This window comes from Cibotium barometz, chromosome 3, assembly GCF_041138505.1.
Source record: "Cibotium barometz isolate CiBa-2024 chromosome 3, ASM4113850v1, whole genome shotgun sequence".
In the NCBI taxonomy this organism is placed as follows: Eukaryota; Viridiplantae; Streptophyta; class Polypodiopsida; order Cyatheales; family Cibotiaceae; genus Cibotium; species Cibotium barometz.
In genome coordinates this window covers 63,131,471-63,151,784 of record NC_141048.1, presented here as the reverse complement: position 1 = coordinate 63,151,784, position 20,314 = coordinate 63,131,471, and the positions used below count along the sequence as shown (strand labels likewise).

The window sequence follows — 20,314 nt, the reverse complement described above, 5'->3', positions numbered from 1 at the left end:
CAGGCAATTTGTGCAATTTTAGGTCAAAAATTTGCAATTTTGAGCTCAATGTTGAAAAGCCCCGAAAATAATGTTGTGTATTTAGCAATTTCTGAGTATTTGAAAAAAAAACAAATTGCAAAAATACCCCAAATTGTGAGCAGCTACAATCGTGCAGGTAGATCTGAGGCAGGGGCATGCAGATCTGACAGATCTGAGGCAAGAGCGTGCAGATCTGAAGCGGCAGTACAGGGCGGCGCCAGCTAGGTGAAATGGTCGGTGTAGTGTACGGGCTGCAGCAGGCGGCGACGGGTACAGTTGGCGCACACAGAGGGCGGCGCAGATCTAAGGGTGAAATTGAAGGCGGCGACGGCGGGCAAGCGGCGCAGATCTGTGAGATCTGGGCGCAAGCGGCTGCTATACCGTCGAGGGCGATGCGGACCTGACAGGCGGCGAACTACAACGGACCTGAAGGCAGCTACGGCTCATGACGGTGGCGGTGGCTGTGAGGGCGACTACAGAGGCGGCAGCAGGGCAGCGGTGCACAGCAGTAGTGTACGGTATAGGCGGCGTCGTACAACAGCAGGTCGTGAGCAGCCGGGCAGTACAGGTCGGGAACAGCAAGGGAGAGAAGAACACGACTGTTTTTTTTTAAATTTTAATAATAAGAGAGAGTGTGGTGTGTAAAGTGTGCAATAGGTTGTAGCAAGGGGCAAACCCTAACTCTAATGTTTGGGAGCAACAGGGTGTAACCCTAACCCTAACCAGGCTCTGATACCAATGTTGGGTAGGAGGGAAGCTAGCATGCGCACGCGCGCGCGCACGCACACACACACACACACACGCACACGCACACACGCACAGAGAAACGTGAGTGCTGGAAAAGATGTACTCAATAATGATATGAAATGAAAGTACAAGTGAGTACTAAAAGGCCTAGGGCAAAGTGCCCAACACATATAAGTGTGTTCACACGGGAAAAAACCTGTGTCCAGTCACAGGGAAAAAGTGCCCGTTGAGTAAGCTGGGTTCACACCTGAACTAGCCGGGAGTGGACATGACCAACATTGGATCGCTTGACAAAAATGTCTAGATTTTTCCCGACACGGAAGACCATTACAGCTACGTCATTAGCAAGGCAATTTATCGAGCAATTGTTTAGACAGTACGGGTATAGTACTAAGCATACGAGTACAGGTTTTAGTCCTTTTATGCTTATGTATGGTTTTCAACCTAGATCACCTATTACCGTGGGATTTTCAGGGCTTCAACATGATGCAGCACGTAATTTTCTGCAAGATATGCAAGAAATGTTACAAGTTGCGAAGGAATCTATTAGAAGTGCACAGGACAGAGACAAATTTTATTCTAATAGACATCGTTCACCCAGAGAGTTCTCTGAAGGAACGATGGTTTATTTGCGAGTTCCGAAAGATTCCGAGACTTTACAGATAGGTTGATCTCCGAAATTATCCCCTAGATACAGTGGACTATTTCGTATTACACGACGGATTGGTTCAATTGCATATGAACTGGATTTGCTTCTCATGTGAAAGTTCATCCCATATTTCATGTCAGTAGACTTAAGGAAGTACTGGGTGGAACAGACGAGTTAGTTACTCCTCAAGAAATCATAGATGTCGAGGACATGACATTGCCATTCCACTTATGATCAAATGCTTAACCGGAGGTTTTACGTGGGGTGTGCTCTGGTGGTATGGGACGCTAGAGTGTATTCTCATATATGATTTCCCGAGGCTTTGCGGGTTTCTTCTGTGGGATACTCTATGCTTGGGCATAGTTAATCTTTGGTAACTGTGAGGAGAAATGCTAGTTCCTGAATGACAACAGGACAAGGGACTCTCCTGGTTGTCTGAGCATGGCATGTTACCCGTAGGGTGATTGCTTACATACTCTCTTTTGATGGCCAAGTAATATTGATGCATCGAAATTGTCATGAGAGAGAGGAGTTTGGAACTTCTCAGTCTAGGACTAAGTGCCTAAGACCAGGTTGCGTGTCCAAGATTTAGGCGCTTATCTTGTTCTATATTGACCTTATAATGGTCAGAGACACTCTAGTGTGGACGGATGTGCCACGGGGTTATTTTGATTCCAAGATTTTGGAGTGACGTGAAATCCCACTTGTTCGAAGTCCTATAGCTGTAGACATGTTAGGGGTGGATTATGTTTAAAGCATGGCCAAACCTCTCTTAGCAAGATGTGGCTTATCTACAAATATAAACATCATAAGTAGTCGCTGTGCAAGCATGTACAAGCCTTTTTGCTCATGGAGAGGCCTTTGTGCATATGGGCAAGGTCTTAATGAGCATGAACAGACTTTTCTGTGCATGGGTAGGGCTTTTTGCCCAATTCTAAGCATGAGAAGCCTTATATTAGAATGTGCATGGCCAAGCCTCTCTTAGCAAGTATGTTCTGCAACCCTTCTACGCATGGACACTTTACAAGCATGTAAATAACGTGAGCACTCTCTCTTGAGCATGGAAAGCCCTATGTGAGTATGTGGAGAACACATGTAACCATGCTTGTAAACTCCAGTGTGGAAACTACCTCTTATTGGCTAGGCACCAGTTCACACTCATGTATGATGACGACCAATTTTTGTCTTTTGCCTTCTAGTTTAGTGTAGACCAAGCTTGAGCTCCATTGAAGAAATTGGCAGACTTTTAACCCTATAACATTTCCATTAAATTAAAGAAATCTTTAGAGGACACCTCTTTAATTTCAATATGACAATCTTTGGCTCTCCATGTGTTAGTAGATTGTGGAGTTCTTTGACTCAAAAGCTCTTTTAGATGCATGTTGATTGGTCTTCATTAAATAGCATTTTGGTGTTTATCCAGGAAAAAGGGCACCGTGTAAGGCTGGCCACACATGCAAATTTTCGGAATTTTGTCATGTCAAATGGTCTTGAGTTTTATCCATTGGGAGGAGATCCAAAAGTTCTTGCTGGATGTAAGTTTGCTCCATCACTATGATATCCTTTTTTGGCCATGGCTTTGCTAGCAAACCTGGCACATCCAAATATTATGCCCTACATACACATTTTCTCTCACAATCGTCTTTGCATAGTTTCATGTGAAATTTAAGCATTGTAGGCTGCATAATGTCAATTATTCTTTTTATCTATCGGATGTGACTCTGGTTGACTATGATTTTCACTTTTTTTTTTCACAGATATGGTGAAGAACAAGGGGTTTTTACCTTCAGGACCAGCTGAGATTTCTATTCAGAAGAAGCAGTTGAAAGCGATCATGAACTCCTTGCTGCCTGCCTGTACCAAGTCCGACGGCGAGTCTGGTGTTCCCTTCAAGGCTAATGCAATAATTGCAAATCCACCTGCATATGGTGCTCAAACTTTTCTGAACGTTTTACTGCTTGTAGGGGCATCCTTTTGTTTGCTAGATAAGAGTTCTAATTTGTTCCTTTTTAGGAAATTTGTTCGTTTTCTTGTAGTGTAAGATTGTTTCAAGGTCGGGTCTTATTTGTGTTACTGACTTGACTACTGGAATTACTTGATTACATAGAGAGGATAAAATGTCCCCCAGCCCTTGGTTAGTGAAACTTGCAGGTCCCAACGAGAATGCCTCTGTTTTTTTGTGTACATGTTCACGTTGGCTGAAAAAAGCCGCTGCCCCCCCCCCCCCCCCCCCCCCCCGGCCGCCCCCCCCCCCCCCCCCAGACCTGGCCCCGGTCCCAGCCCCTAATATCTTCCATGCCCTTTCCCGTTTCACTCCTTCCGTCCCAATACTGCAATACCTCAACCAAAAGTCTGCCATTTGTTGTAAGCCCTAAAATGAAAGAAGCGGTATAGGGATATGTTAAAATAGGAGGAGTGGAGTATGGGTGCAGCTTCTCTCATAAGTGCCTCTTACAAGATATTTGACTCTCCCATGGCGTCATTTGTTGAGATGGGCATTCGATCTGAGCCCCTCTATGCAGAGTGGCAAGTTTCCCTTGTTAGGATGTGGTTGTAGTAACTCCTATGAATTGAGGCTTGGACTTGAGAAAACTCACTGGTGATGATGCACAAAGAAGATGCCTGTCCATGAGCTGCTGTCCGTGAGCTGGCATGCACCTTTGACAGCCCACGAGCAGAACGAGGCTGCCCATAAGGTGGACGTCTGACAAAAAGTGATATCCCAGGTTTTGAACCCCTCTCCTTATGCTTCCTGCGTTAGCTCTTAACCACTTGGCGTACAGCTACATGTTGGAATGTACGTGAACCCAAATAACAATGTTTCTGAACAATGTGTATGCGCACACACGTGTGCATGTGTGTGAGTGTGTGTGTGTGTGATGTATTTATGTACATATAGGTCTGTATTGGTTCCTTATTGAATGCTGGCAAGCTAATTGGCAACATTTGGTGTGTGCAGGGCATGTTCATGTGGCAGAATATCTTGATGTTCCCTTGCATATATTCTTCACTATGCCTTGGACGTAAGATCCCAAACCTTGATCTGAAAATTGTCTCAGGATATGCCCATGTTGCAAAGTAGCATGACACATTGTTTTTCACTATTTCCTAATAATTTACTTGACTGATAACATCCAATTTGTGGTTATAATTGTAGCTTTTTTACATATTGCTATGTCTACGGGTTTTCTTTTTGTGTGATTTTTCAGACCGACTAATGAATTTCCGCATCCATTAGCACGTGTCAAGCAGCATGCTGGCTACAGGGTGAGTAATGTTTATCAAAATGTATAGCTTTACATGATATTTGGATGCTTTTGCAAGTCTTCTTCCTCTTTGTTACAAGGACTCAGACAAGAAAGTCCTTTGCAGATCTCATATCTCGTGGTTGACTCACTGATGTGGTGGGGCATGAGAGGCCTTATCAATGAGTTCAGGATTAAAGAACTGAAATTAAATCCCATGACCTATTTCAATATGAACCAAGGTTCAATTGCGCATTTGCCAACTGGCTACATTTGGAGTCCACATCTTGTTCCGAAGCCAAAAGGTATGATATATTCCTCTTAAACAATTTCTTCCGTTTTCTAGCTTTTTATTTATAGTGATATGTATATGTTGTTTTATTCTTAAATGTTTTTTTTCCCATTTATGTAACCATGAAGCATGATGTACAATCTTTTGATGATGTTTTAGTAGTTGTGTGTCTTTTTTGGGGTTTATGTCTCAAGACATTGGTACAATGATGTTGTTGTATGTTTCTTGCAGACTGGGGACCTAGAGTGGATGTGGTTGGATTTTGCTTCTTAAGCTTGGCTAATGATTATACACCACCAGATGCACTTGTGAAGTGGCTTGCAGCTGGTGAAAGACCCATTTATGTGGGGTTTGGTAGCCTTGTAATTTTCTAACTTTTCAAACGACATGGTCATATTCTCTGGATTAAAGTTTGTATTGAGAACGCTTTGCAGTTGAGAGGTGCTCACTTTCGGTGCTCACTTTTGGGTTTGTGTTAAGAGTGATTCTTATGTATTGAAGTTACCTCCCTGTAGCACCACCCAGTCACCCTAGGCTGTCAAGTGTTAATGGTCTTGCAAGTATTGTGACTAATGGCTATTAAGTGGAGCAAGGGGGGCGCGGGGGTGAGTTAGGGTTACAAATCATCTAAGTTTAGGGCTGAAGAATAAGAGTTGTAGGTAAGAGGTGGTTGGGTTAGCTATGGCTGAGATCCCCTTGCGAATGAGGCTTCCACTCTTTATAGTGAAGTGGAGAACTCTTTCTTTACAATGATTGGCTGATGAGAAAACCCTAGCCCAATGATTGGGCTCTCACACCCAGCCAATAATATTGCTTTTAATCCTTTTCATACTTGATCGCCCTTATTACATTTTAAGGCAAGCTAAGGGCTCGACTTAAATTAAAAGCAAGGGGCTTATCCCTCATTACTTTCGCGGTGGTTCTCATTAAGCAATTGCTCTCTTGACAATCAAGCACACAGTCCGAGTGTGTTCCTGATTGTAACTTACAGATGGTCTGAGGGCAATTGTATTGCCTTTGCAGTAAGATGCACATCTATGGATCAATTATGATCCTTGGATCCATCCCAAAATCTTGTATCCTACCATGGCAAGATAAGAGACCTGCAATCACACGTGTTAGCCATTTCATGCACAAAACAATACACGTTAAAAACGGTTTTATTGCCAAGTAGTAAGTATCAAGTTACATGAATTGTAACAATCACATTGTAACTTACCTTGGTAGAATGTAGGAAGTATCAAGTTACATGAATTGTAACAATCGCATTGTAAATTACCTTGGTAGGATGTAGTGTGGAGAGTCATCAATTCAGCCCTCTGATTATTGTTGTATGTATTGGTGTTCAAACTGTAACACATGGCAGCCAGTTGAAGATCCAGGAAAAATGACGGAAATAATTGTCCAGGCCTTGCGTGAGACTAATCAGAGGGGTATCATTGACAAAGGATGGGGTGGGCTTGGACATTGTAAGTATCTCTTAGCTTTTGAGGTTCCTTTTGTTCTGTTGCTCTATGCCAATTTGATGGTAGTAGCAGCTGCTGCAGATTTGAAAAGGTGTCAATTCATTGGGTTTTTATGTCCTCATGCTGCAGTAAAAGAGACTCCTGACTTCGTGTTTCTTCTGGAGAACTGTCCGCATGATTGGTTGTTTCCTCAGTGTGGTGCTGTGGTAAGTGTCAACAAGCGTCTGTTGCATGGTCTGCTTTATATGTTGGAGAATATGCCGAGGGTTTGTCAAAGTACTGGTGGTGTGCTGCCGGGCCCTTGCCTGAGTGGCTTTTGTATCATGCTACCCAACAGGCGGCGTGGGTTCATACCCCCAATGCCTCTCTCTCTCTCTCTCTCTCTCTCTCTCTCTCTCTCTCTCCCCCCAAATGCATGCATTCATGCTGCGCGAGTCAAAAAATCATTGATTATGAAGTTGTCACATGTTTTTTTTACATGCTTTTTTTTAAATTATTAATTTCTCAAGTTTTTGTTATAAATTACTTCTCATGTTTTTAAAAACCTTAAATTTTTAAAAAATCATCATGCTTTTTGACACATTTAGTTCCTTCGGGAGTCTGCATGGACATGTGGAGTCATGGGGGCCATGTCGACTGCCCCTGTGCGACTCAAACCTGAGATGTTGAGTTCAGTGAGGTCTGAATGAGAATTCTGAGATGTCAAGTGCAGCAACCTCTTTCTCTCTTCTAGTTTTTTGGCTCTCACAGATGTTTTCTCATCCGGGTGAATGAAGTAGCCTGTATAGCTGAAGATCACATTGCATAAGGGTCACAAATCACCGTAATGAAATTACAGATTTGACCTTGACAATTTCCTGAAAAAAGATGCAATATGCAGAGGTTAAGTAAGACTCCTATCCTTCTCTACGAACACTGGTGTAAAGGTTTAAGTCTAAGAGCTCCTGCCAAGTGTGGATGGGTTACCCACGAACAAAAAAAGGGAAGAGGCGAGGGTAGCGAACTGACCAAGGGACCTACTGCTGGAACAAAGATGAGCTGTTGTATAGGGCAGGTTAGGATGGGTGTCTGTCCTCTCTCATGTGTTTGACATGGAGGCTTGGTCGGCTGTGGGTTGGAATGAAAATATTCGGCTATAATTGTGGACATAAAAGATTAGCCTGGGCATGTCAGAGAGGAATTCATGTCAGTGTAGGTCTGCCCAATACCGGGTATGGAGTTAGCTGGGCTGGTCAATGGTAGAGGATGTACGTTGAGCACCAGGGCTTCAAGTGAAGGAGCTCACGTTTGATGTACTTTCAAATTTTGGCACTGCCATCCCATGGACCTCGGTCATACAATTGTGCATAAAATAAAATAACTGTGACCACCCTTGTCCACCTATTGAGCACTCTGGAGTACCGCGCGCACATAGCACCCAGACATGCGAAATTCTTGAATGCATGAATGTCTTTCTACTTGATCATGTAGAATGTATGTTACGTAAGGTATAAAGTGCGACTGGATTTTTACTCAATTATCATTCATTCTCTGTTAGAACATGTTCCAAATATCAACATATGCATGTGTGATCAGCTAATAACAAGTGTTTGTGTAATGGCTTGTTACAGATCCATCATGGTGGTGCTGGCACAACAGCTGCAGGGCTAAAAGCTGGGGTAATGATGTGTTTTAGATCTATTTTCTTTGTATGTCTTGTACACAAATGTGTTGGTGCGCGTGTGTGCGCACGTGTGCATACATCAGCAGACTCGGGTTCTGTTGTGGAATGTTGTTCTTTTTAAGATAGCTGTTGATGATTGCCTCGTTTTGCAGTTCTATTGTGGAATGTTGCAGTTCTTTATTAAGTAAGATGCTGATGATGGCTTCTTGTTTTTGCAGTGTCCGACCACCATTGTCCCATTTTTTGGGGACCAGCCATTCTGGGGCGAGAGGGTCCATGCAAAAGGTGTCGGGCCACCACCAATTCCTGTACAGCAATTCTCATTGGAGAGACTTGTGCATGCAATCAACTTCATGCTGGACGCAGAGGTACCAGTCAGAAACTTCATTGAGAGCACAATGCGTGGCTGCTTTTTCTTTACACAAATGTGGGGGTTTGTGGAATGTGATGTGATGCTGTCTGTTGCTGGGGTGATAGAAGCGTAAATGTTTTGCAGGTGAAGCAGAGAGCTCTTGAGCTTGCTAAGCAGATGGAGGAAGAGGATGGCGTTGAAGAAGCTGTTGATGCCTTTTACAGACATTGGGTGACAAGGTCGCCTCAAACTTCAACTGCTGCAGAGCCACCAAGCTTTTTTCAAGCCATTCTGATCTGGTTGCAAAGACTGTGGTGCCTACCATGCTGTATAGAGTAAAATGGCTACAACAATAGAAGAAGCATGTCGCTCTTATTGGTGTGTACTTGGGTGAAGAGCCAGCATGTGCTTCCTTACTGCTGGCAAAGCTTCGCGCAGTCTGGGTTTACGCATGTATCAACTATAGTTTTAGGAATGCCTTGATTTGTTTGTGAATATTATTGGGGGTCTAGAAGGTAGAGGGAAGAGCTTTCTGTACATAGGTCTACGAGCTCTTGATTTTGTAAGAGATAGTGTCTATTAATTATTCTTTTGGAGAGACGCATTGGCAAATGCAGCTCATAGTACGAACAATAAGAGTGGGCACTATAGCGTAGCCATGGGCATTGTGCTTGGGTCTGTAAGTTTTCAAGAGTAATATTTACCATCAATTCAAATTGTACTATGGGTATTTATGCCTGGCTATATCCTGGTAAATAAATAAACGTACCAAACTGTCCTATAGTCTTGTGGCCACGTGTAAGCGTATGAAATGACACCTCGTTTGAAAGCTAGGGAAGTTCAATCAGAGTAAGAAACTAGAACGAATTCTTGAGTGAATATGAGAGACAAATCTTGATAGTGTGGAACTTGGAAGAATATTTTGTCCAGTGTTACGTAATATGTAACTTTAGAAATTGAAATTTTATTTGAGTACTTTGGTCATATGAGATCTATTTTTTGGAACTTTGATTTGAGCAGTACTTGAGCATATGAGGGGTGTTTTTGTTTTTTTGTAACTTTTATATTTCATTTTGCAAATGGATTTTCTAAAAAACGCACTAATAATATTTGTGTATATCTACAGATTAATATCCATGAACATGAATGGCTTGTTGAGTACCCACTAGGACGAGAAAGTCTCGTTCACTTATTCCATGCAATCAAAGGCACTAAGCAGGTTACTTGAGCTCCCACAAATCACTACCCAAGTAGCCTTGCCTTGTCAATTACCTTAACCAAATAACAATCGTAATTCAAGGCTCTTGACATGCCTTAACAACCCTTGCCAAACTCTCAAGCCTCGTCACATGGGCAAGAAACATGTTGTCAACTAGAGAGGGGTGCCATCATGGAAGCATCATGACCTTGATTTCCAAGACAAGGGGTGAGGGATAAATATCGAAGAAAGGGAGTCAAAGAAAAGCAATAAAGGGAGTTGAAAGTAGGAGTGTTGAGAGGAAAAATGCTAAATATAAGAAAGCAATGTGCTATAGGAGCCTAAACAGTTGGAGAAGTCCATATGTCACGAGCAAATACTTCCATCCTAAATCCCCTTGAATAGGGAGGAAGAACAAGAAAAATGTTAAGGAAATTAGTGCAAGGAGATCCAAACAAAGCAAACTTGAGTTGGTGCAAACATTGAAGAAAACAACACAATAAGGAAAGAAGAAGTATTTGGAACCAAGAGATGGAGAATTGCCAAGATTCTAAGGATAACACTTACATTGAAGAATGATTACATTGGATTCATTGGACACACCACTTGCTCACATGGCTCCATTAGGAGAAATATGGACTCTCCATTTTGCCTCTTAATAAGGGGTTTCTCTCACTTTTCTTTCTCTAGAAAAAGATTCTAAAATAATATTATAATATTAGCTCTTGTAGAATCAAGGAGATCTCTTTATATTGTTTTTAATAGAGATTCACCTATTATTTTATTGTAGTACTGTCTCATCTCCAAAGTTAGGACCACCTGTCCTCAAAATTCTCAAATCTGAAATAATAATATTCTATTTGATCTAAAAACGTGAAACATCTAAGATGTGACACTCTTAAATGTCCACTTGACTTTTAAGCTTCTAAATCCTTCCAAATAGATTCCATTTACGTATTTCAAAATGGAAAAAGTCAAAACAGAATAACTTGATATAGATATCAGATTTTCGAATTTCTTTTTACCCACGCTTATCTCTATGCTCTAAGAGTGTGACTGTTAATTTTTGTCATTTTTCATTAAGTATACAGGGGTTTATGAATTTTTTCTTCATTTAGAGACTTCTCTAGATTTTTTAGAATAAGAAAAGTAGGGTTTTCAGTTTACGGTGATTTTAATTTACCATGATGAGATATTGCTTTAGGTTTTTTCACTTTTCCTCCTTTGTACATAGAAAATCCAAATCTGTGTTTATTTTCTTTAGTAGGTATGCTCAAGAGCTCCTAAACCACATTAATGAGTTTAGATATTCTCAATCATGGGGTTTCTTCTCTTCTGTAGCAGAGAAATTGAAGGGTAGGTTGATTATTGGGTGCCATTTAGTTGGAATCACATATTTATCTTTCCCTTCAATCATCTTTCTGTTCATCAATTTCTGCAAAAGAATCAAGAACAAGAGAGCAATGGAAGTATGATCATTATTATTATCTGTTATATTGTTTTGTTATGGTTTAATTTTATCTGAGTTATTATGTTTTTTTTTCTATTAATGTTAATCTTGTTATTCTAAATGTGATTTAGTCATGTGTGAAATAGAAGATAATAGTTGAGTTTAATGATATTATTTCTGTGCTATTTGGATTGTTTTGTTATGATTTAATATTGTCTGAGCTATTTTGTTTTCTTTTTTATTTTGACCATCTTATTGTTCTAAATGTGATTTAGTCATATGTAAAATAGCATATAATAGTTGAGTTTAAGGATGCTATTTTTGTGTTATTTAGATTGTTTATTAGTGATTTTCTGAGTGATTTAGTCATGTGTAAAATAGCAGATAATAGTTGAGTTTAAGGATGCTATTTTTGTGTTATTTAGATTGTTTATTAGTGATTTTCTGAGTGAAAGAAGTGTGTGAAATATAATTGTTGATTAATAGTTATGATTTGGTTTTAAGATATATTGAAGCCTATATTTTATGTTCAATAATATTAATTTTCATTTATGATGTTATTGTTGTGTTATTTGGGTGAAATAAGTGTGTTATTTTGATTACATGTTATGATTTAGTTTTAAATTATATTGAAGTTATATCTGGTTAAAGTTGTGTTCAATAATGTTATTTCTGGTTATATTTTTGAAGTTGTACAAATGTATAAAAGCTACTTTTTTGTTAATAGTTGTATTTTGTTGGCAAAGCTAATTTTTGGTTAATAGCTGTGTTTTGTCCAAATGTTTATTTCAGGATGCAGGCCGGAATGAGAAGAGAGACATTCACTTTCAATGGGAGGCTGAGTACGCACCGCTACAAAAGAGAACGACAACAAGTAGAAAGTAACCAGAGATAATGTAACAAGAAAGAAATGTAGGGAAAAAAACATGTCGATCTTTGCGTTGAGGGATGTATTTATCCACCCGATCCAATTATCCAAACACCTCCATAATTTAGTGGGCTTACATATTTTATTAAGTATGTGTGTGAAGGTAATGCAGGGTTATTGGGATACACTAGGAGGCTAGCAATGCTTCCTCATAGTGTTTACTTATCTGTTCAGCGCACCATGATGGGCATGGATGCAAGGATTAAGGAGCTCATAAAATTACTAAGTGAAAAGGAGAGAGAGAATTAGAGTTTGCAAGATGCGATGTATGTTATGGAAAATGCGGTGCATGTTGTCGAGGTAGACAATGCAGAACTACATTGCAAAATGCAGGGTTTGGAGAAGGACAACAAAAAGATGGCAGCAATGCTTTCAAAGACTGTTGTTGCTGGACACTCAAACGAAAACCAAACAAGCACGTAAGCGGGTGAGGTTGCTCAAACCACTTCATGAGTTGACTAGAGGGAGTGGGCAATACAATCAGCGGGTCTATGCACAATGTGCAAACATGAAGAATATGTTTTCCAACCCAAGTGAAGAGGTTGATGATGCAATTGCAAAGATCTTAAGCAAAGGTATGGTGAAGTATGCATTGAAAAATCCCAAATTCAAAACCATTGGTGATGATGTTGCAAGAGTACGCTTGAAGGAGGTAAGCAATACCTTTACAGTTACAGATGCTCAAGGCATATGTGACAAGGTAGGGATTAGCTCCGAATCCTATGCTATGATTTATAAGCAATTGGATGCAAGGTTTAAGGTTATTCTTACAAGAGACGGGTGGTGCTTATCCCTAAATTGTTCCATGTAAAAAGCAGGCAGCACGAAAAGATCGTAATGCAAAAGTCTTAGACACGATTGGTGAGCCAATGCGTTTTGAACATACACAAATGCTTAAGTCTGGATCAAAGGAAGAGCTCTTCAAATTGCATGTAGACAATAACTTTGTATTGAATGTATGCAAGCTACAAGCAACAATGGTAAAGTTCTACAACATGTCCATCGAAGAGTGCAGAGGTAAGCTTCAATTTGTTTTGAAGCTTCATGAGAGTGAAGTCGTTAAGGGCCAAAAGCTTGAACGTGTTATCTTGACACTAATGAATAGGGCGTTGGATCCCAGCATCAATTCAAAACATCGTTAAGGGCTAAAAGCTTGAACGTGTTATCTTGACACTAATGACTAGGGCGTTGGATCCCAACATCAATTCAAAACATCCAAAATATTTTAGTGTGTAATCAATTCAAAACATCAAAAATATTTCAGTGTGCAATCAGAGAATGAAATATGGCGGCTTGCTGCATTTGAGATACCAAAGGATGACCATGAAGTACTTAAGATTTTTTTAAAAACTTAACAGAGATACCAGATATTGTACGACGACAAAACAATGGTGAAGTTCTGCATGTCGATGGATTTGGTGAATACAAGGTAGAATGGCATCTTGCTGGTGATTTGAAAACATTGAAATGTATGTTTGGTGTTTCAAATTCAGCATCAGCTGAGTTCCCTTGCTTATATTACATGCAATCCAGGAAGAAAGGCAATGATGGGAAGAAACAATGGATTGTAAGGACAGGACAACGTGGTGCTCCAACACGTGACTAGTGTGTTCAAAGGAATGGAATGTTGGTGCCATTAGATCCTAAGTGGGATCCTATTTTAGAAATACCCTTAACAAGGGTCCACTTTTGCACCTTGCATTGCATAGTAAGGATAATAGAGAAGTTGGTGTTTGAGTACGTGTGTTTTGCCTACAAGATGCAGTTTGCTTTAGATACTGATGCAACATGCAAGAAGGTAGAACAAGTCTTGTCTGATGTTGGATTGTGCTGGGGCTAAGTAGAAATAAAAAAGGACGAAAAAAGTAAGGAAAGAGTGAAAATTTGCCATGCAAACCGTGGTTTGGGAAAGTGAAGGCTAGGAAATTCTTCTCCACCACGAGATGAAGATGGTAAGCTGGTTGTAAAACAACCAGAGAAGTACAAAGCATGGAAAAAACTACACATGGCTGTCCCTGATTGGAGCGATGGGGGACAGGCAGATAGCAAAGGCAAATGTGTGGATTGCACTTGATAAATTGGCACCACTTTTACAAAAGATGACATTCAATTCTGATGATGCCAATGCATTTAAAGAGGCAATTGTACACTTTCATAACTCAATGACAACAGATGCATGGACTTCAAATTGCATTACACACTATATGGTCAGAGTGGTCTCCATTTCATTTTTACAATTAAATTGTGAATGTAATATTTTGAGTTTAATTGTGGATCTTGTGTTTTTGAATGCAGCACATACTTGAGGCTCATGGTCCATACTTTGCTGAACAAGGAAGTTTGGCGATATGCTCCACACACAAGGCATGGAGCGATCTCATTGGCAAGCTCGATGCGGATTCCAAAAAGCATCGGCACATGGAGGACAAATTAATAAACTCCAAATCCAATGATACAGAAACTGGTCGTAGGGCAATATATGAAGTGAGGAAAACAAGGTATGAAAATAGCATGGCCAAAGAACATCATGCAGAATGGTTGACAACCCAAGAGAGAGTTGGTAGCAAATGCAAATATCGATAAAATTATAATTATGAAATAACATTTTATGTTTATGAGAGTATTAGAGCAATCCAATGTTTTGAAGAAATAGGTGTTTACTAAAGTCAACATGGACAACTTTTTAAAAATAAGTGTTTACTAAAGTCAACATGGATAACTTTTTGATAGTGTTGATGTTTGTTAAAAGTAAATGTCAATAACTTATAGTAAGTTCCATTTATAAATAAAGGCACTTCTTTCATTTTTCTCCATTTCTCTCCATTCCTTCTCGCTTGTGAGTATGGCGCGTATTAAGCAAAGAGCAAACAAGATGCCTTCCAAGACACCGGTTCATTCATTCGGATCTAGTGAACGTATTGACACCGACAATGATGAAGGTCAAGCTCCTCCCACTGCTCAAGCTAGGAAAGCTGCTCCAGCTAGAAATGCTTATCCACCTATGCATAAGAAGAGAAGATGGAGACCAGGCACCGCCGCTCTTCGTGAAATTAGGAGGTTCTAGAGAAGAGTGCTGAGTTAATTATACCCAAGGCGTCTTTCTCGAGGTTGGTGCGAGAAATACTGTAAGATTTACAAAGGGGAAAGCACTACAGGTCCTTTTCAAGAGATCAAGCGTATAATGTGGAGCGATGGTCAGCCCAAGCATTGCTTGCTCTTCAAGAGGCGGCTGAAAGTTACTTGGTGGATCTCATGCATGATGGTCAGCTGTTAGCCATCCATGCCCGGTGCATCACACTCAAACCCTCAGATCTCACTCTTGTTCATAGGATTCATATAACAATAGTGATGCATTCAATCTTAACTATGACATGGTTTGAAGAGCTGTGTAAATGCTTGTGTATCATTTTGTGTTTTCACGTTTTCCTTCAGTTCTACTCAGCTAATTGTACTTTATGCAATGTACCGGATTTGGATATTATAAGTTTCCTTGTTTCCAATGTTGTGTGTCGGACTTACCTATTGATTTGAATATTTTGAGTTTTCTTCATTTCTAATGTCAGTGTATATTCTTATAGTTTCGTGGAAAAAGTTTTGAAGTGCATGTGCATGTGTAGGAAAAATTGACGCATGGTGTGCATAGATCATAATGGGCTAAAATTTGTTATGTGCATAGATCATGTGGCTTACATCATGAGCATGCATGTGCATGTGCAAGCAAGTCCATGTGCATGTGCAAGTGCTATTTTTTACGATAATATTTTTTTCCCAGCAAAAATTGATGCATGGTGTGCAGTGATCAGAATGGGTTGAAATTTATTATATGCATAGATCATATACTTTACATGTTATAGATAAAATATCACCCCTATCAAAGGCTTGTAGGGCCCTTGTCCTAAGGCTTGCGTGTAGAGGTCTTCTTTTTTTAATACCAAGTCTATACACGAGCGAGCCTTAGGACAAGGACACTACAGAACTCTGATGGGGTTGATATTTTATCTAGGAGGTGTTACATGATACTTACATGTATACATAAAATAAGAGCTCATTTTGATAAGGAAAACTATTTTTAAAAATTAAAAAGTATAAAATTGATGTGTTGAGTTAATTTAGAAATATATATAAATTTTCATCTATATTTATGGAAGTAACCCTCATTTCACCTCATTTCTCATCTTTCATTTCTCTCTCACCTCCAAGAGCAGGGCTCGCACCAAGAAAACTGCTAGGAGAGTTCGGCCCCTCGAGGTGGTGGGACGTGGAGTACCCCCCATCCAACCACCACAACAGCAACATCGCAAGTGTAGGTGGAAGCCTGGCACTATGGCTCTCCACCATGAGATTAGGAAATACCAAAATATGGTGAACCTACTCATATCGAAGCTCTCCTTCCAACATGTGGTGCGAGAGATCATGCAGGATCTGCAATGCAGTCGTGATAGGAGGTTCTGGGCTCACGTAGCATCAAGCCCACTACCTACACGGTGGACATCTTGAGCTTTGGAGGCACTCCAGGAGGCTGCGGAGGCATACACAATGGACATTTTTGGTGACACAGTCTTAGCAGCTGTCCATGCGAAGAGGGTCACCATCACTGAAAAGGACATGCAGTTGGTGCAACGCATGCGACGCTGGAGAGATTCTCTAGGCTAAGATCTTTAGTTTTATTTTTTTAATCTCCCATGATTGTAATTCTCAAAAGCTATGTAAAGCTCGATGTATATTTAAATTTTTTTTCTCTTATCTTGTGTTGCAAATAAGTCTCTTTTAATTTAAGTTTATATAATTTGTTGATTTATATGCATCTTCCAATGGATACAATTTTTATTTGAGTTACGTGTGTAATTTTAATTTATTTGCTTGAGTCAACTAATAAAATACATTACAAGACACATATCAAACAAAAAACTCTGTAACCCAAATTTCCATTCATAGCATAAAAAATTACATGGTCGTCAAAACATAGTCATCAAAGTTACATAATTATCATAGCTATATCCTAGGCTTCTTTACTACCAGGCTCTCTAGACTCTAAAGCCGCCTTGATGGCTAGGATCAAAACACGGAACCCTTTAAGATCTGCCTTGATGACGGTGGGATCCTGTACCCCCGCAACAATGCCACGGGCCACCACAAAAAAAAAAGCCCCTGACCTTTGAGTCGAGAATAAGTAAAGTAACTTTGAGCGTCAAAGTAGAACAACTTTTTCCAAACTTGATTTAGTCGGAAATAACTTTGAATGTAGTACCCTTTGTAAGTGCTTTGATCTTCAAAAAGTTCTCCACATACCCTGGAGAGCAAGTCTTGTGGAAGACTATCACATCATTGACAAGTTTGCCAATGTACTCCTTGAGTATAGGGTCCTGAACCCTTGCTTGGCCCCTAGATCTTCCACTTTGCCTCGATGCAAGTTCATCAAGATACACAATTTCCTGCAAAATAAAATTGATGTTAGCATCGATCATGCAATGCATGGGAGAGGATGATTTTTTTTTTATAGAATAGCCCCAAATTTGATATTTAGGGCCTCTAGGGCATTTAGACCCGACATGTATGATCCCATGCCCATCAGAGGTTGGGAAGTGCCATGTTTGAAGGTTGGTGTGGGAAGCCCTGATTTTTTCAGATTCAGGGCTTCCCACACACGAACCTTCGGACAGGGCACTTCCCAGCCTCCTCTGATGGGCATGGGATCATACATGTGGGGTCTACATGCCCTAGAGGCCCTATATATCAATTTTGGAGAGCAACTGGTAAAAGGAGATACCTTTTCTGCTTCATCCAGCTCCTTCTACAAGGATGCATCTAGATCTCCTGGAATGGGTCTGCCATCGTCTCGCTGGACCTTAGGTGTCGCATGCTATGGTTGAGGTCCAAAGAGTTCATTCTGCAAGCGCTCGAACTCTTCATCTGTCAAGAGCTCTCTGCGGTATCAACGATAGGGTTTAGAGTGGTCTCCTCTAGCTCTGTGTTTATGTATTCTACTAGAGGGAGATCCTGGATGTCATCATCCTCTGGCTCTTGAACATCAGAGTTCAAGATGTAAATAGCAAAAGCAATATCCTGCTCAATGAGATCGAGTGGGATGTGCTCTTCATAGGAGGTTGGGACAGCGGTAGTGCGAAAATATTGTCCGACATGAGCTAGCTCTGTTCACTGCCTTCTTGTGGTTGGATCCACTCTTCATGCTGAAGAGGAACTCCAAAGGAATCCAACTCAAGGTGGAATTTGGGATAGAGTAGGTGACGTCATCCATTGCATCGCAAAATACAGCTACTATAGCAAGGTAGAGATGACAGCCTTGAGGTCTAAACTCTTGCAAAACCTAGGGTAGATTTGGTCCCCAAGGTGAGCATAGCGAGTGCTGCTAATCCATACGACAAAAGTAGGGGAGGCGGCCATGATAGGGGGAGAGCTAGCACACAAAGGGAGAGCTAGAAAATGGATAGTATAAATGAGTTTGATCTATAACTTATACTCATATTTATACTTATACTTAAATTTATAATATTTTTAATAAATTTATACTTGTGTTTATTATATTACTTACAAATATCTATAAACTTATATTTATTTTTATACCTTATGTTTATACTTTAGTAAATAAAGGATATTTTATTAAAATATAATAAATAATAAATCATACTTCTATTTCACGTTACATTATATTATCATTATCATTATATTATATTATTATTTACACTTAAATATATACTTAAAGTTATATTTATTTTTAAACTTATATCTATAGACTTAAAAATTGATGACACTTCGTTAAAATATGACAAATCATTAAAACATATTTATATTTCTAGCATAATTAATTATATTATTATTTACAGTTAAATATTTACTTATATTTATATTTACGTTTATACTTACTTATACTTATCATTATTTTCTTATATATTAAAGAGTTTGAAACACATTAGACTTTAAAAACCACAACACTTTATGAAAATGAAGAAAATTAAATTTACAACACTTTTAGAGAAACAACTTCTTATATTCACTTGGAAGAATAAGAATTACATTGACTCCACAATCTGAAGAAGGATGTGTGGAGCAACACACTGGTTGCATGTTTTGCAATGTTTACTTCGACTCCCAACCTTCCTACCATCTAACTTAAAATAGAAATTACAAGGGGGATTATTGGACATAAGTTGGATTTCCTGTCTTAGAAAACTAAGGGGCCAATGAATCTCTACATTAATGCTAAAAGGGTCATGACCCTCCCAAAGAATAACCACATCAATGAGTGCTGAATGCGTGCCATTTTGCATGTCTTGGTCTAAGCTGAGCCACTCCCCTTCTTGTAGAAGTCGCCACCTCCTATACTTGAAGCGAATGCACAAAGTTTGTCTTGTAAATGAAGTACCTATCACATAAAAAACAAACAACAACCAACATAAAAACGTAAAATCAACAATTAACAATCAACAATCAACAATCAGTGTCTTGCAATGAAGTACTTATGAATAAAAACCATCAACAATCAATCGAAGTACAATCTTACCTAAGATAACATCTGACATAGTAATTCTGCACTCAATGATATCATCCTGTGAGTTCTCTTGAAATGCCATGACTTACCCAGTAACTGAGTCATCCAATCCTCACATGGGCAATTGCATTGATAAGTAATCTTAGTTTTCTTAACTACTTCACAGGATCCAAACAAATGTGCAAACAAACCAAATGGTACAAACAAACTTATATGCACATCTCTAGAGTCTGTGGGGATGGTTTCATGATGGCAGCATGAACATCAGTTTTTATCTTTACCCTATATGCTTCTCACATGTCTAAGCTAGGATTATACCATTCCTGGCTATCTGGTTGTTGCAAGATCAAGGTGTCCAGTTTTGTCCAGTTTATGCTGGACTGGGACAATTCTTGGACAATAAATTTGGGGGAGAAAGGTACATCAAACGAGATCAAGAAACTAATAGAAAATACACATACACTCAAATTTACCCCCAATATAACTTAAATTAATACAAATTAGTCCAATTTATCAAAATTAACCAAAAATATGATAAAACAATTAAAAAATGATCTTTCCATACTTAGAGTGATCTAATTTTTTTTCCATAGATGCACCAATACAAGTACACTAGTTCCCTATAGGTTTTAGATGATTTACATCAAAAATGTAATTTTACTAATTAGATTATTAGTATTTGCAGGCCTTCTGATAGCCTGGAAGAATTTTAGAAAAGAGATCATTAAAAATCGAACCATTGGATTTGCAATTTTGACTAACCACCACATTCTACCAATGTCTCACTATCTACCAC

The 20,314-nt window shown here is 39.5% G+C and overlaps 1 protein-coding gene across 1 annotated transcript in view; it reads left to right on the top strand.

Annotated features, from left to right (window-relative positions):
• Nucleotides 1–9,153, top strand: part of LOC147640373 (sterol 3-beta-glucosyltransferase UGT80A2-like) — a 39,475-nt gene extending 30,322 nt beyond the window's left edge. Inside the window, exons 4-14 of the mRNA XM_086779926.1 lie at nt 2,841–2,952; nt 3,175–3,345; nt 4,377–4,440; nt 4,627–4,684; nt 4,790–4,967; nt 5,186–5,316; nt 6,321–6,423; nt 6,550–6,626; nt 8,031–8,078; nt 8,302–8,451; nt 8,580–9,153. Of these exons, the coding sequence (XP_086636052.1) occupies nt 2,841–2,952; nt 3,175–3,345; nt 4,377–4,440; nt 4,627–4,684; nt 4,790–4,967; nt 5,186–5,316; nt 6,321–6,423; nt 6,550–6,626; nt 8,031–8,078; nt 8,302–8,451; nt 8,580–8,774 (1,287 nt within the window). The 3' untranslated portion in view covers nt 8,775–9,153. The remainder of the gene's footprint in view (nt 1–2,840; nt 2,953–3,174; nt 3,346–4,376; nt 4,441–4,626; nt 4,685–4,789; nt 4,968–5,185; nt 5,317–6,320; nt 6,424–6,549; nt 6,627–8,030; nt 8,079–8,301; nt 8,452–8,579) is intronic.
• Nucleotides 9,154–20,314: the final 11,161 nt, after the last annotated feature.